This window comes from Anolis sagrei, chromosome 1 (genome assembly GCF_037176765.1).
Source record: "Anolis sagrei isolate rAnoSag1 chromosome 1, rAnoSag1.mat, whole genome shotgun sequence".
NCBI lineage: Eukaryota > Metazoa > Chordata > Lepidosauria > Squamata > Dactyloidae > Anolis > Anolis sagrei.
The window spans coordinates 321,613,719-321,627,004 of NC_090021.1; the positions used below are offsets into that span (position 1 = coordinate 321,613,719).

At 41.5% G+C, this 13,286-nt stretch overlaps 1 protein-coding gene across 1 annotated transcript in view; it reads left to right on the forward strand.

Annotated features, from left to right (window-relative positions):
* Positions 1 to 10,250, forward strand: part of HHIPL1 (HHIP like 1) — a 39,404-nt gene extending 29,154 nt beyond the window's left edge. Inside the window, exons 7-9 of the mRNA XM_060755673.2 lie at positions 4,452 to 4,533; positions 5,379 to 5,461; positions 9,334 to 10,250. Coding sequence (XP_060611656.2) covers positions 4,452 to 4,533; positions 5,379 to 5,461; positions 9,334 to 9,950 — 782 coding nt within the window. The 3' untranslated portion in view covers positions 9,951 to 10,250. The remainder of the gene's footprint in view (positions 1 to 4,451; positions 4,534 to 5,378; positions 5,462 to 9,333) is intronic.
* The last annotated feature ends 3,036 nt before the right edge of the window (positions 10,251 to 13,286 follow it).

Below are 13,286 nucleotides of genomic sequence, written 5' to 3' on the forward strand. Positions count from 1 at the left end.
AAAAAAGGTATTGTCTTCCCACCAAACATGCCTGTGAAGCTAGTGAGATAGAAGTGCTTCCTCTGAATATCTTAGCGCTCAAAAATGTGAGAGCTTAATAATAATAATAATAATAATAATAATAATAATAATAATAAAATAGAAACAAAGTATGGATTGTCGATGTTGCAATCCCAGGCGACAGCAGGATTGAAGAGAAACAACTGGAAAAACTGTCACAATATGAGGATTTAAAGATCGAACTGCAAAGACTCTGGCACAAGCCAGTCAAGGTGGTCCCAGTGGTAATCAGCACACTGGGTGCAGTTCCTAAAGACCTTGGCCTGCACTTAAACACAATTGGTGCTGACAAAATTACCATCTGCCAGCTGCAGAAGGCCACCTTACTGGGATCTGCACACATTATTCGCCAATACATCACACAGTCCTAAACATTTGGGAAGTGTCTGACATGTGATCCAATACAACAGCCAGCAGAGTGTCTGCTGTGGACTCATCTTGTTGTGTTTCAAATAATAATAATAATCATTATTTGTATCCCACCACCATTTCCCAAAAAGGGACTCAGGGCTGCTAACAAGGCACTGCAAGTGCAGTATAAAACAATATCACATAAAAGTTATAAACAACCATGATCAACACATAAAATAAAATAAAATACGCTATTTAGAAACACTTTCTATCAATAGTTAAAACTAGCTGCCATCGATACACAACTAAAGTGCCAAAGTGTTAACTTAATACAGGCCCATTTCAGCCTGCTTGAGGACAAAGACCTGTTTAATAATCTATGTTTTTAGACAGGTATGGGAAGATAAGATCTTTGAAACAGCTTATTAAAACCTGAGCCCAGGGCCTCAATAAAAAGTCCCATGGATTCACCCCACATCATGACGAATCCATGGGCTACCGGCAGGGGCTGTGGAGAAGCTGCTGCTCCATGCCCTGCCTCACCTGCCTTACCTTGCCCCTCATCCTATGAAGGAAGCATTGCCACCTGACTTCCTCCCATTTCTGAGAAAGCAACACAGGAAGGCTCCAATGTTGCTGTGGCAGCGGCGTGCACCATTTCCTCTCACTTTTGGCATGGAGCCCGACTAGAAGTTCATTGTGTGAAGGACTCCATGCTGAAAATAGAAGGGAAGCAGCATACGACGGGCAAATCGGCCCATCTGATGAGGTAGTAAGACTGCCAAGGCTTACTATTTGGCTCTTCAAACATTTTCCCATCACTTCTTTCCTAGATTTTTTTGTTACTGTTCAGGGAAGTTGTCATCAATAGCCATCACACTATAATAAAAAAAATCCACTTAAAATCCAGTTTCTGCCTCCTGCAGATTTCGGGGATTTGTAGTTTAGGGAGGAACCTTTAACAGACCAAACTACAACCCCAGAATTTTGCAGGAGGCAGAAACTGGATTATAAGTGGATTTTTTCTCTCTAGTATGATAAAATAGCCAGTCAGCCACTAAGATCCCAGTGGGTAAAGCTCAGTAGCCAAACCCATGGTTTTCATGCAGAAAGTCACAAGTTTTGTCACTAGCATTTTAAGGTGGGGACTAGGACAGTTTTGTTCCTCCTACTCTTTAAACAGTTACCACAAACTCACATATTTCTTCGTAAATTTGAAAGGAGAAATTTGAGATATATATAAAGTGAACAAACTAATTTGACAGTTATTTGCTCATGCATACAAGGGCTTGGCATTCTAGCTATTTATTTATTCATTTATTTACCATATTTATATACCGCCTCTCTCAACCCGACGGTGACTCAAGGAGGTTTGCAGTCGGCAATCAATGCCCCCAACAACATAAGATATAGTTAAAAACATTAAGATATAATATAGATCATATAAAAGCAGTAGAACAATAAAAACCATAAAACACAAGTCCTCAACATCTCATCACTAAAATCATTTTGCCATCACATCGTCCAATCGTTCTGTGGATCTGAATTAATCTGTTACACTGCATCTGCAAATGCCTGCTCAAAAAGCCAGGTTTTAACTCTCTTTTGAAATGTTATGAGGGAGGGGCCCCAATCTGATATCCCTAGGGAGGGCATTCCATACCCGAGGGGCCACTGCTAAGAAGGTCCTGTCTCTCATCCCTGCCAATTGCATCTGCGAAGGAGGTGGGACCGAGAGCAGGGCTTCCCCAGACGATCTTAAGCGCCTAGCTGGTTTATAGGGAGAGATGCGTTCAGACAGGTAAGCTGGACCAGAACTGTTTAGGGTCTGAGTTTGTATCCTCTCTGTACTCAATTCGGTAGGGCATCAAAGTAGAGTGGTAACTGTTTTCCAGAGGTGTTCTTCACAGCATGCTAGGAGACCTTTACCTGTTGAATTTAGTCAGGTTGGGAAGTTCATTCTGTTCATTTTTAGTAAGGCCTTACCAAACTGTGCCTTTGAATAGTGTGGCTGAAATTTGATCTTAATCGTAAGGAGGAATTGGAATAAGCAGGACTGTTTATCCATGGACTTTAAAGTACAGATGTTCTATATTATTTTCTTCCTTCCTTTGATAAGCCTGATGATTTTTCCCTTTCCTGTGGCTGATGCCACAGGAATCAGCCCAGGTTTTGCTTTGTTCGTTTTACCTTACGTATGAAATTGTTCCACCATGAATTACCAATGTATCAATTGATTGGTGGCATTTCAGCATCCTGAACTTTCTAGTCCATAGTCATGAAGTTCTCCAGAGCCAGAAAAAGAAATCTTCAAATAGAGACTGGTTTTGGCAACTCTCTTGATTGCATTTGCAGTTTGTTTTGCTTGAGCTAGAATTAGAAAGCAAAAGACATTATGACTGTTCATAGCTATGACTAGACCAGACAAAAGCATCACCCCATCAGTGTCTAATACAGTTGCTAAGCAGCAGTTTGTGAGTTTGGGTTCCTGGTATTACATCCTATGTCTCTTGATATTCAAACACTGTGGCTTTTCATCAAAATCCCTTAGGAACATTTTTTTAAAAACCTGAACACTTAGATAGAGGTTTGTTGTGCAGTCTGACTGAACAAATGGAAAGAATGGGTGGATAATATTTCTTAGTATATGCTTTAAAAGTGTAGTAGTGATGACATAGTAGTTTAGTCGAAGGCTTTCATGGCCAGAATCACTCAGTTCTTGTGGGTTTTTTCGGGCTATATGGCCATGTTCTAGAGGCATTTCTCCTGACGTTTCACCTGCATCTATGGCAGGCATCCTCAGAGGTAGAGGACCTCTACCTCTGAGGATGCCTGCCATAGATGCAGGTGAAACGTCAGGAGAAATGCCTCTAGAACATGGCCATATAGCCCGAAAAAACCCACAAGAACTGACATAGTAGTTGTCTTTTAATGAATTAAAGTCTCAAGATTCAGAGTTTTCACTCATAAAATAAGTGACTGAAAGGTTGGCGGTTTGAATCCTTGGAGCGGAGTGAGCTCCTTCTGTTAGCCCCAGTTTCTGTCAGCCTAGCAGTTTGAAAATTTGCAAATGCGAGTAGATCAATCGGTACTGCTTCTGCAGGAACGTAACAGCATTCCATGCAGTCATGCTGGCCACATGACCTTGGAGGTGTCTATGGACAATGCCAGCTTTTTGACTTAGAAATGGAGATGAGCACCACTAGTCAGACACGTCTAGACTTAATATTATTATCATTCTATAATAGCAAAGGAAGTAGTTAAATTATTAGTAGCTTGAAAGTGAAATGGGCCTTACATAAAATAAGTTAGTGACTTAGTGACAGAGGATGCCCCAGGTACATGAAAGAATGTAAGTTTATAAATTACGAGGGTGTTGCTGTTGTTGTTTTAGCCATCACACCACCCAATGCAGTCTCATTTGAATAGCCAAGTTAAGCTGGATCAGTATGCAAAGGGACCTTATGAAATCTTTGAGACTACCCGAGAGAAGCATAAGCTTTTGTAGACTCAAGTCTACTTAGACTTCAGTCTACAAAAGCTTATGCCACTTGCTTCTTTCTCTGTTAGTGTCCTTAGAATATATTTGGGTCTTTCCTTCCTCGTTTCATTTCAGAACATCATATAAATCCCATGGCCATTGCTAAATCAGTCTACCCTCTCTTCCTCCCACCTACTCCCTATTAATCTCTTGCCTGAGGGAGAGTACAGGTTGAATATCTCCTGTCTAAAGTGCTTGGAACTACAAGTGTTCCACATTTTGGATTTTTCTGTAGTTTGAATTTTTGTTTGCTTCGAAGTGTCCACTTTGGATGTTCTTTCCAAGTAACCTTGTTTAGAATCATGCTATGAATCTGCATTTTGTTTTCGTAATTTGATAGTATATCTGGTTCATGTCTCAGAAATCCCTATTGCTCTCCTTTTGGAGTTCTCTTCTGGCAGAAGTCTTGTGTGTTTGTGATGCCAAATTACATCTCCTGTTTGGAGCTGTAGCAGAGATGCATACAAATGATTCTTCTCTTTCTTTCTGGTTTTTGAAGGGGAACTTTATTTCATGTCCACTGGACTGCCAAGTGCCACTGCACCAAATGGGGTAGTTTACAAAATCATTGACACTTCACGGTAAGAACTGAGACATTTTTGCGAGTGTTTGGATTCCTAAATGTAGTAGAGAAATAAACTCTAATAAGTGTTTGACTGGAAAGAAGGGGAAATGGAGATGCAATTTTCTTAGAAACTTTAAAGCCATGAAAAATGTTCTTTTTGAACATTAAATAGTTGAATATTTATTTTTCTGGTGCCCAGAAAAAAGGGGCTGGATTTGACTGGCAAGTATGCAGTACTTTTTCAAAGTACTTTTTGCAAGTTTATGGTCACCTTGTTACTTTGGGAACACAAAATCATGAGTTAGAATCTCATTAATCTTGATTTGCCCACACAAACAAAAATCATGGATTCACCTCAGATCCAGCACTGGCTCTCTACACAAGACATAGCAACTTCCAGTGAGTCCCCTGGTTTTCTGCCCTCAGCCTAACTTGGCTCAGCTTTAGGCAAAGTTGTCCAGAGTTTTCAGGCAACTCTGGAGTATTCTTGGGCTTTGTAGCCATCTAGATAACTGGATTGAGGTATTTTGGTCCAATCCACTATAAATAGGCACTTCTTCCACCATTTTTTCTTTGTGTGGATTATCACAGGAAAAGGTGATGGATTATTTCCCAGGTCACCACTGCTACTCCCCATTGGTCCTTGAAGCCTGGCTGTTGTAGTTGTGTCTACTGAAGTCAGAATGGAGCACCTGTGCAATCAGCAAGAAGGAGGAGGCCACTCTCTCCCCTTTTTGCTGTTTGCATGGTTGCTCCATTCTGATGTCAGTAGACATGACAGGTGATCGTCAGGTAGCAGCAGTGACATGGGAGTCATCATTGCAGCCATCATTCTCTTTGTGTGTTCATTATTTTTGCCAGGAGAGCACCGCCTGGGAAATGCCGTGTTGAACCGCTACCAGTAAAAGTGAAAAGCCGTCTCATAAAGTTTGCTCCAAAGGAAAGTGAGTACTGGAGATGTATATTAATGAAAATTCACACTGTGGGTTCAATGGGCCAAAACACATCAGAAATGTGTATTTCTAATTTCAGAAGGGTGGATTTGCATTCAATTGTTTGTTAATTCATCATGAAACACACACTCAACCCATGGTTTGTTGTAAGCTTTAACAGTTAGATTTTGAAAAGCATGTCTTGTTGTGACATCCACAGCAATGACTTGTCCCTAACTTCTTTCTCAAGCTGTTGAATCAGAAATTGGCAAAAATAAAAAAAAATAAAAAGATTTAAGAAAACCATCCTAACCTGGTTGTGCTGTGCAGTTTCAGAAAAAACAAACCACTATTGAGGCTACAAATACATCAATCAAATGATTTTCAAGTTTGATGTAAAGTGCTTGTCTGAACATGCTCAGGTGTCAACATTTTTCACGAAGCATAGTTGGTTTATTTATTTAGTTATTTATTTATTTCAAATATTTATATCCCTTCCTTCTTACCCCTGAGGGGGGAACTCAAGGAAGCTCACAACTGCCACTCATTAGATATCAACAGCAGTAGTAATAAAAACACAATTAGACATTTATTAAAACAGCAAAATTTAAAACACCTAATTAAAATAAGACTAATCCAAATCCAGAGTCCATTGTCGATCACATAAATAATTTCCAATTATTATTGCTGCATCTGTTGCTTGAATACCTGGTCCCATAACTAAGATTTAAGCTTCTTCTTAAAGGATAGGAGAGAGGGGGCCGACCTGATATCGTTAGGGAGTGAGTTCCACAGATGGGGGGCCACCACCGAGAATACCTTGTCTCTTTTTTCCGCCAATCGCACTTGCGAGGATGGCGGGACTGAGAGAAGGGCCTCCCCTGACGATCTTAACCTCCAAGTTGGTTCATAGAGGGAGATACGTTTGGACAAGTAAGCTGGGTCAGAACTGTTTAGGGCCAGCACTTTGAATTGTGCTCAGTAGCAAACCGTCAGCCAGTGGAGCTGATGTAACGGGGTGGTTGTATGTTCCCTGTACCCCACTCCAGTAAACAATCTGGCTGCTGCCTGTTAGACTATTTGAAGCTTTCAAACAGTGTTCAGAAGCAACCCCACGTAGAGCACGTTGCAGTAATCTATTTGGGACTATTATATTTGAATAGTTATCTTTCGAATGCCCAATAAAATGTTGCTTATTCCAACCAGCGTAGTTTCTTTTAGAACAGCAGCTCTCAACCTGTGAGTCCCCAGACATTTTGGCCTTCAACTCCCAAAAATCCTAACAGCTGGGATTTCTGAGAGTTGTAGGCCAAAACACCTGGGGATCCACAGTTTGAGAACCACTGTTTTAGAAGAAATATCACTTTATTGTTGAAATATCCATTTCAATATATAGCTGGAATAAAGAGATCCCCATAGGTTGATTGCAACTGTGCTTTAATACTGAGCCCTCCTTTAGGGAATGTGAACTCTGATAAAACATATATTAATCAATGACAAACCACAGGAAATAGAGCAAGTTGCTAGATTTCTGCCACTGGAAAAAATGATAAAAGAAATTTTTGCTCAAAGCTTGTTGCCTTCCCCATTAAAATAAATGAAATGAGAATATGCATTTTCCTCCGCCTCCTATGTATGGTTTTTGTGGGTTGCCTTAGCAACTCCACTCCTTTTAAGCACATTCCAATTACAAAAAAGAATAGATAGCAAGAAATGAATGATTCCAGCCATCAATGAATGAGAGAGCAGTTGACATAATAAGGGAGTTGGCACGCTTTCAGAAGCTATAATGAGGCAATCTAATATTGTAATAAAGGCCAAAGCGCAAAAAAGGGGAGTGAGGGCAAAGTCTTTTGAGATGCTTTCTATAGAGCGGGTTGGTACTGGACATGTAATGAGAAATAATTAACAATTAAACCTTGAGAGAGAAATATCCCAGCTCCTGAAAAAATGGGCCAGTTTTTTTCTTTATGATGTTGGCATAGTAGTGTCATTTATTTGATTGTTGTGGGAAGTATCTGCATGCACCATTCCCTCAGATTTCAGAGTGGCTGCAGAGAGATCTTAGCAGGGGAAGTTTGTGCTCTCATTTGTGGGGTGATTCCACCAATATTGCAACGAGTGATGAAAAACTTTAGCCTTTCTTAGTTTTTATCTGTCCCATAAGAGTCCTTTCTTGGTGAGTAGTGGTGTGGGACAGAGAAGGATGATGCAGTGTTGGCAATCATGATGATGGCACCAGGCATATTATGGGTGGTGGTAAAAGGGGATGGAGACAAGGAGCTAGTGCTGTATCAACAATAACTGCTTCTGGTGCCTGATACTATTGGTTCTGACCCTATTCATTCCCAAACACACGACTCTATCCTGTACTGGATTTTTTTTTGGCAGAGGTCCTTGCATTATGAGCTGTTTTTTCCTGTGTCAGGAGCAACTAGAGAACCTGCAAGTCACTTCTGGTGTGAGAGAATTGGCCGTCTGTAAGGACATTGCTCAGGGGATGCCCGGATGTATTACCATCCTGTGGGAGGCTTATCTCATGTCCCTGCATGGGAAGCTGGAGCTGACAGATGGGAGCTTACCCCACTCCCCTTTCGGTCAGCTGTCCTGCTGGGTTTAACCCATTGCACCTTCGGGGGCTCCACATCATGAGTTTAAGTAACCTTGCAAATCCCAAACCTGCCCCAAGAAATCGCAGAACATCAAAGATTCTTTTTTCTTTTTTTTTTTGGAGTTCGAGTTTTACTAAACTCTAGCCTGCATGGCCAAAAGCCATGTTCGTTGTGGGATTCTACATACAGGTGTCAATGTATATGGTTTTAGTAGGTTAGTTGACAAATTCATAGAACATAGGGGTACATCTACACTGTAGACTTAATTCAGTTTGACACCACTTTAACTGCTATGGTTTGATGCTATGGAATCCTGGGATTTGTAGTTTGGTGACGCACCAGCATTCTGGCAGACAAGGCTGAAGACATTGTAAAATTAAAACTCCTATGATTGCTGAGCATTGAGTTACATCAAGGAGTGTTAAACTGCATTAATTCTACAGTTCAGAAACACCCATTTCTATATAGTTGGCCTTTCATATCCATGGATTCTGTATCCATGGATTCTACCTTCCAAGCCTTGAAGACCTTTTTAAAAAATCCAAAAAGCAAAGCTTGATTCTACCATTTTATATAAGGGATACCACTTGACTATGCCATATATATATAATGAGATTTGAACATCCCCATACTTTGAGGTGGGCAGGTCTTGGAACCGCGGTGGATACCAAGGGTTCACTATATATTGGCCTACTAATTCCTATTAGAGTTGACCCATGAATCAGTTGTTGAACAGGAAGTACCTGCATAGGTAAACTTATCCAGTTATGGGTCTGTTCTACTGAGGACACAAATAGGATTCAGAGCATAATCTACAGCTTCAGATGCAGGATTTGTCCATATATTACTTGCTAAAGAGAAGAAGTCGAGGATGTAGATGTCCTCTTTTTTGCTTGGCAGTGATTTGGGACTATGTATCCTTTGGTGTGCTGGGTTAAACCGCTGAACTGCTAAAACTTGTTGACCAGTCTCAGGTTTGAATCCGGGGAGCGGTGTGAGCTCCCACTGTCAGCCCCAGCTTCTGCCAACCTAGCAGTTCGAAAACATGCAAATGTGAGATCAATAGGTACTGCTATGGTGGGAAGGTAACAGCACCCCATGCAGTCATGCTGGCCACATGACCTTGGAGATGTCTACAGACTTAGAATGGAGATGAGCACCAACCCCCAGAGTCGGGCACGACTGGACTTAATGTCAGGGGAAAACCTTTACCTTAACCTTTAGCATGGATTTTCTTTTTCTTATAGTTCCTGTGGTTTCCCTCCTCTATAGAGCTTATAGTGAAAACGTCAACACAGCGTCCTAAAGTGAAAGCCACAACCAGAGCCCCAACAAGGAGCAGAGCGACTGCAGAACCACCACGGACCTCATCTCCAGATTGGTTGGAAGAACTCTTGACCCTTCTAAGAAATCAGGACAGAGCACAGATGACTACAGTAGCCCCTAAAACCCCAAAGCCCAGGAAAGGAGGAAGGACAGGGAGAAGAAGAGGGCAGAGAAGGAGAAACAGACCTACCAGTGTTCCCTCTCAGCCAAGGAATGGAGCCGTCCGACTTATGAACGGCAGCACAAAAGGGAGAGACCGTGGGAGGGTTGAAATTTTTATCAATGGAGAGTGGGGCACTGTGTGTGATGACTTGTGGACCTCAAAAGCCGCTGCAGTTGTTTGCCGCCAGCTGGGCTATGCTTTTGTCATCCGAGCAACCAAGAAAGCGGAGTTTGGGGAGGGGCGTTCGCTTCCAATTCTCCTTGATGACGTCCAGTGCACCGGGCGCGAGAAGACCCTCTTGGATTGCAGTCACGCCAATGTCGGAAAGCACAATTGCTCCCACAAAGAGGATGCTGGAGTGATATGTAGCCATGAGGATGTGTTTGAAGGTGAACAGTAGAATGAATTGAAGCACAGGATGACACCTTGCCTTGTTCCTTCCTATTCAAAGAAAACCCACTGTTGTTTAATATGAGTGTTGTACTGAGTTAACACATAGCAATTTAGGCATCTTAACACATGATGTGCATCAAAAGAACAAAATGGATATACTTTACCAGAAATGACTACACCTGTGGTCAATGTAAATTTGCCATTTTAGAAAAGAATACATAAATAATATCTTTTTTATTCATTTTCTATTAAAACAAAGAGAGTGATCTGGTTGGAGTCCTTGGAATAAAAATGAAACACTGGGAAAGGTTTTTCTGGTTTTATATTGCTGTGACTCTCTGCTTCAGTTTATATTTTGTTAGTATCCCATATTTTACAAAGAAGTGTAACACGAATAGAACAATTATGGAGAATGCAACAAATGTTTAACACATAGACTCATATTCTCCTGTTTGTGGGGTAGGAAGGTACTCACCAAAATCCTTGATGTGTCTGTTCAGAAACATGTCTTACTGAGTTCAGCAGTCATAAGATCGCAACCATTTATCTATCTCAATCTAACATATTTTGATGTATTGTCAAAGGCTTTCATGGCCAGAATCACTGGGTTGTTGTGAATTTTCTGGGCTGTAAGGCTATGTTCCAGAAGCATTCTCTCCTGACGTTTCACCTGTATCTATGGCAGGCATCCCCAGAGGTTGCAAGGTCTGTTGGAAATTAGGAAAATAGGGTTTATATATCTGTGGAGTGTCCAAGCTGGGGAAAACCTCTTTTCTGTTTGCGGTAGGTGTGAATGTTTCAATTGGCCACTTTGATTAGCATATAACGGCCTAGTAGTTTAAAGGTCTGGCTTCTTACTGCTTGGGGGAATCCTTTGTCAGGAGATGATTAGCTGTCCCTGATAGTTTCTTGTCTGGATTTCCCCTGTTTTTGAGTGCTGATTTTTGTTTACTGTTATGATTCTAGAGTTTTAAAATACTAGCACCAGTATTAAATAGCAACATTCACACTTGCCTGAGTTTTTTCTCCCACCCTGGATATTCCACAGATATATAAACCCATTTTTCCTAGTTTCCAACAGACCTCACAACCTCTGAGGAGGTTTTTAAATTTAGAAATGCCACTTTTTCCACCCAGATGGGTGCCAGATAGGAAGTAATTCAAGCCACTATAGGACATAGCAACATGCTGTAGTGGAAAAATATATTTTATTCCTATGCTAGCAACAACAGTGAAGACTCCACATCAAGTAAATGGAGACAGTACTCACACTGAGTCTCACAATGGGGTCCCTGCCAACCCTACTTAGTGAGGTGGAGGACAGTTGAGACAAAATAGTAGTTGGTCTCAGTTCAGAGGGAAAAAGAAATGAAACTGTGCTGTCAAATGGAATGTACTCTATTTTTCTTTTTCCTTGGAGCCAAAAGCAGCCACTTCACCATATGAATTGTGTTCCCATTGGTCAACAGCAACAGCCCAACTTGGGGCTTGATAGCTGCCAGAGAAAGATGTGGGATGGAGTGCAAAGGACTCTCATACAAGAGACATAAGCAGATGTAAGAAACACATACCCTTACGTTACTAACAGGATGCTGCCCATCCCTAAAACTTACATGGCTGTCTGTTGAACATTTCCACTTGGAAGAAGTGAGGAAATATTCTGAATGGGAAACTTAGGATGCATTTACACTGTGGCATTACTGTAACATGACACCATTAACTACTAAGGCTTGATGTTATGGAAATCATGGAAGTTGTAGTTTTACAGGGTCTTTCATTTTGCCTAAAAGGTGCTGATCCAAACTAGAACTCCCAAAATCCCAAAGCATTTAACCCATGGTAAATACAGTACTGCATGAACTGTAGATGCAGAATTAGATACAGGCTACATCTCTCTCATTTGAAATGCTTTCAGCAGTATTTTTAGAGGTTTTTTTTAGATATATGCATTATAAAGAATGAGCTATCATGGAGATTACACCGAAGCCTAAAACGCACATTTAATTTTGTTTCATATACACAAAATTGCAGAAGCATACGAGAAGCTCGGCCTGTCATTGAACATCGAGAAAACCAAAGTGCTCTTCCAGCAGTCACCAGCCAATCCTTCTCCAATGCCAGAAGTACAGCTTAATGGTGTAACATAGAAAATGTTGATCATTTCCGCTACCTTGGCAGCCACATCTCCACCAAAGTCAACATTGACACTGAAATACAACACTGCCTGAGCTCTGCAAGTACACTTTTTTCCCCAAATGAAGCATAGAGTGTTTGAGGAAGGGGACAGCCGTAGGGATACCAAGGTGCTTATTTGTAAAGCTATTGTCCTCCCAACCCTGCTAGTGAGACGTGGACAGTCTACAGATGTCACATGCAACTCCGGGAACGATTCCATCAGCACTGCCTCTAGAAAATCTTGCAAATCTCTTGGGAAGACAAGTGGACAAATATCAGCGTGCTGGAAGAAGCAAAGACCACCAGCATTGAAGTGATGGTCCTCCACCATCAGTTCTGCTGGACTGGCCACATTGTCCGGATGCCTGACCACCATCTCCTAAAGCAGTTGATCTACTCTGAACTCAAGAACAGAAAATGTAATGTTGGAGGACAGGAAATGAGATTGAAAGATGGGCTTAAAGCCAAAAACTCTGGCATAGAAAGAGAACTGGGAAGCCCTGGCACTTGAGTGTTCCAGCTGAGGGTCAGCTGTGACCAGCAGTGCTGTAGAATTTGAAGAGGCACAAATGGAGGGCGAAAGAGATAAACGCGCCAAGAGGAAGGCAGGCCAAGCCAATCCTGACCAGGACCGCCTTCCTCCTGGAAACCTCCGGGAGAACACGCAGATCAAGAATAGGGCTCCACAGTCACCTACGGACCCACCGCCCATACATTGATCTTGGAAGACTATCCTACTCGGACAACGAGGGATCACCTAAATCAGAAGATAATTCTATACACAATATTTTATATAGTTCTGGCTTGAAGTAAAATGTGCATACCATCAGAGGGCAAAGGTGTCACTATTTCAGCCTCTGCCTCTCCACTTCCTCAGTTCATATTCTGTAGTTCTACAAATCAGCTAACATGTAGCTGGCCAGCATTGTTATATCTGTTTAATGCCATTTTATGTCCATGGCTCAATTTCTAGGATTTCTAGGATTTGTGGGGAGAATTCTCTGCTACAAAGACCTAGCCCATTCCTTTGAACTGCAATTCCCAATGCATCTGGATAACAATCTCACTAGACTCTGCTCACTCTGGAAACTGAAATGCGATGAAAATGGCATAGACATGTAGTGCAGGTACATCATTAAAGGACAATATTGTAACACAAACTAGTAAA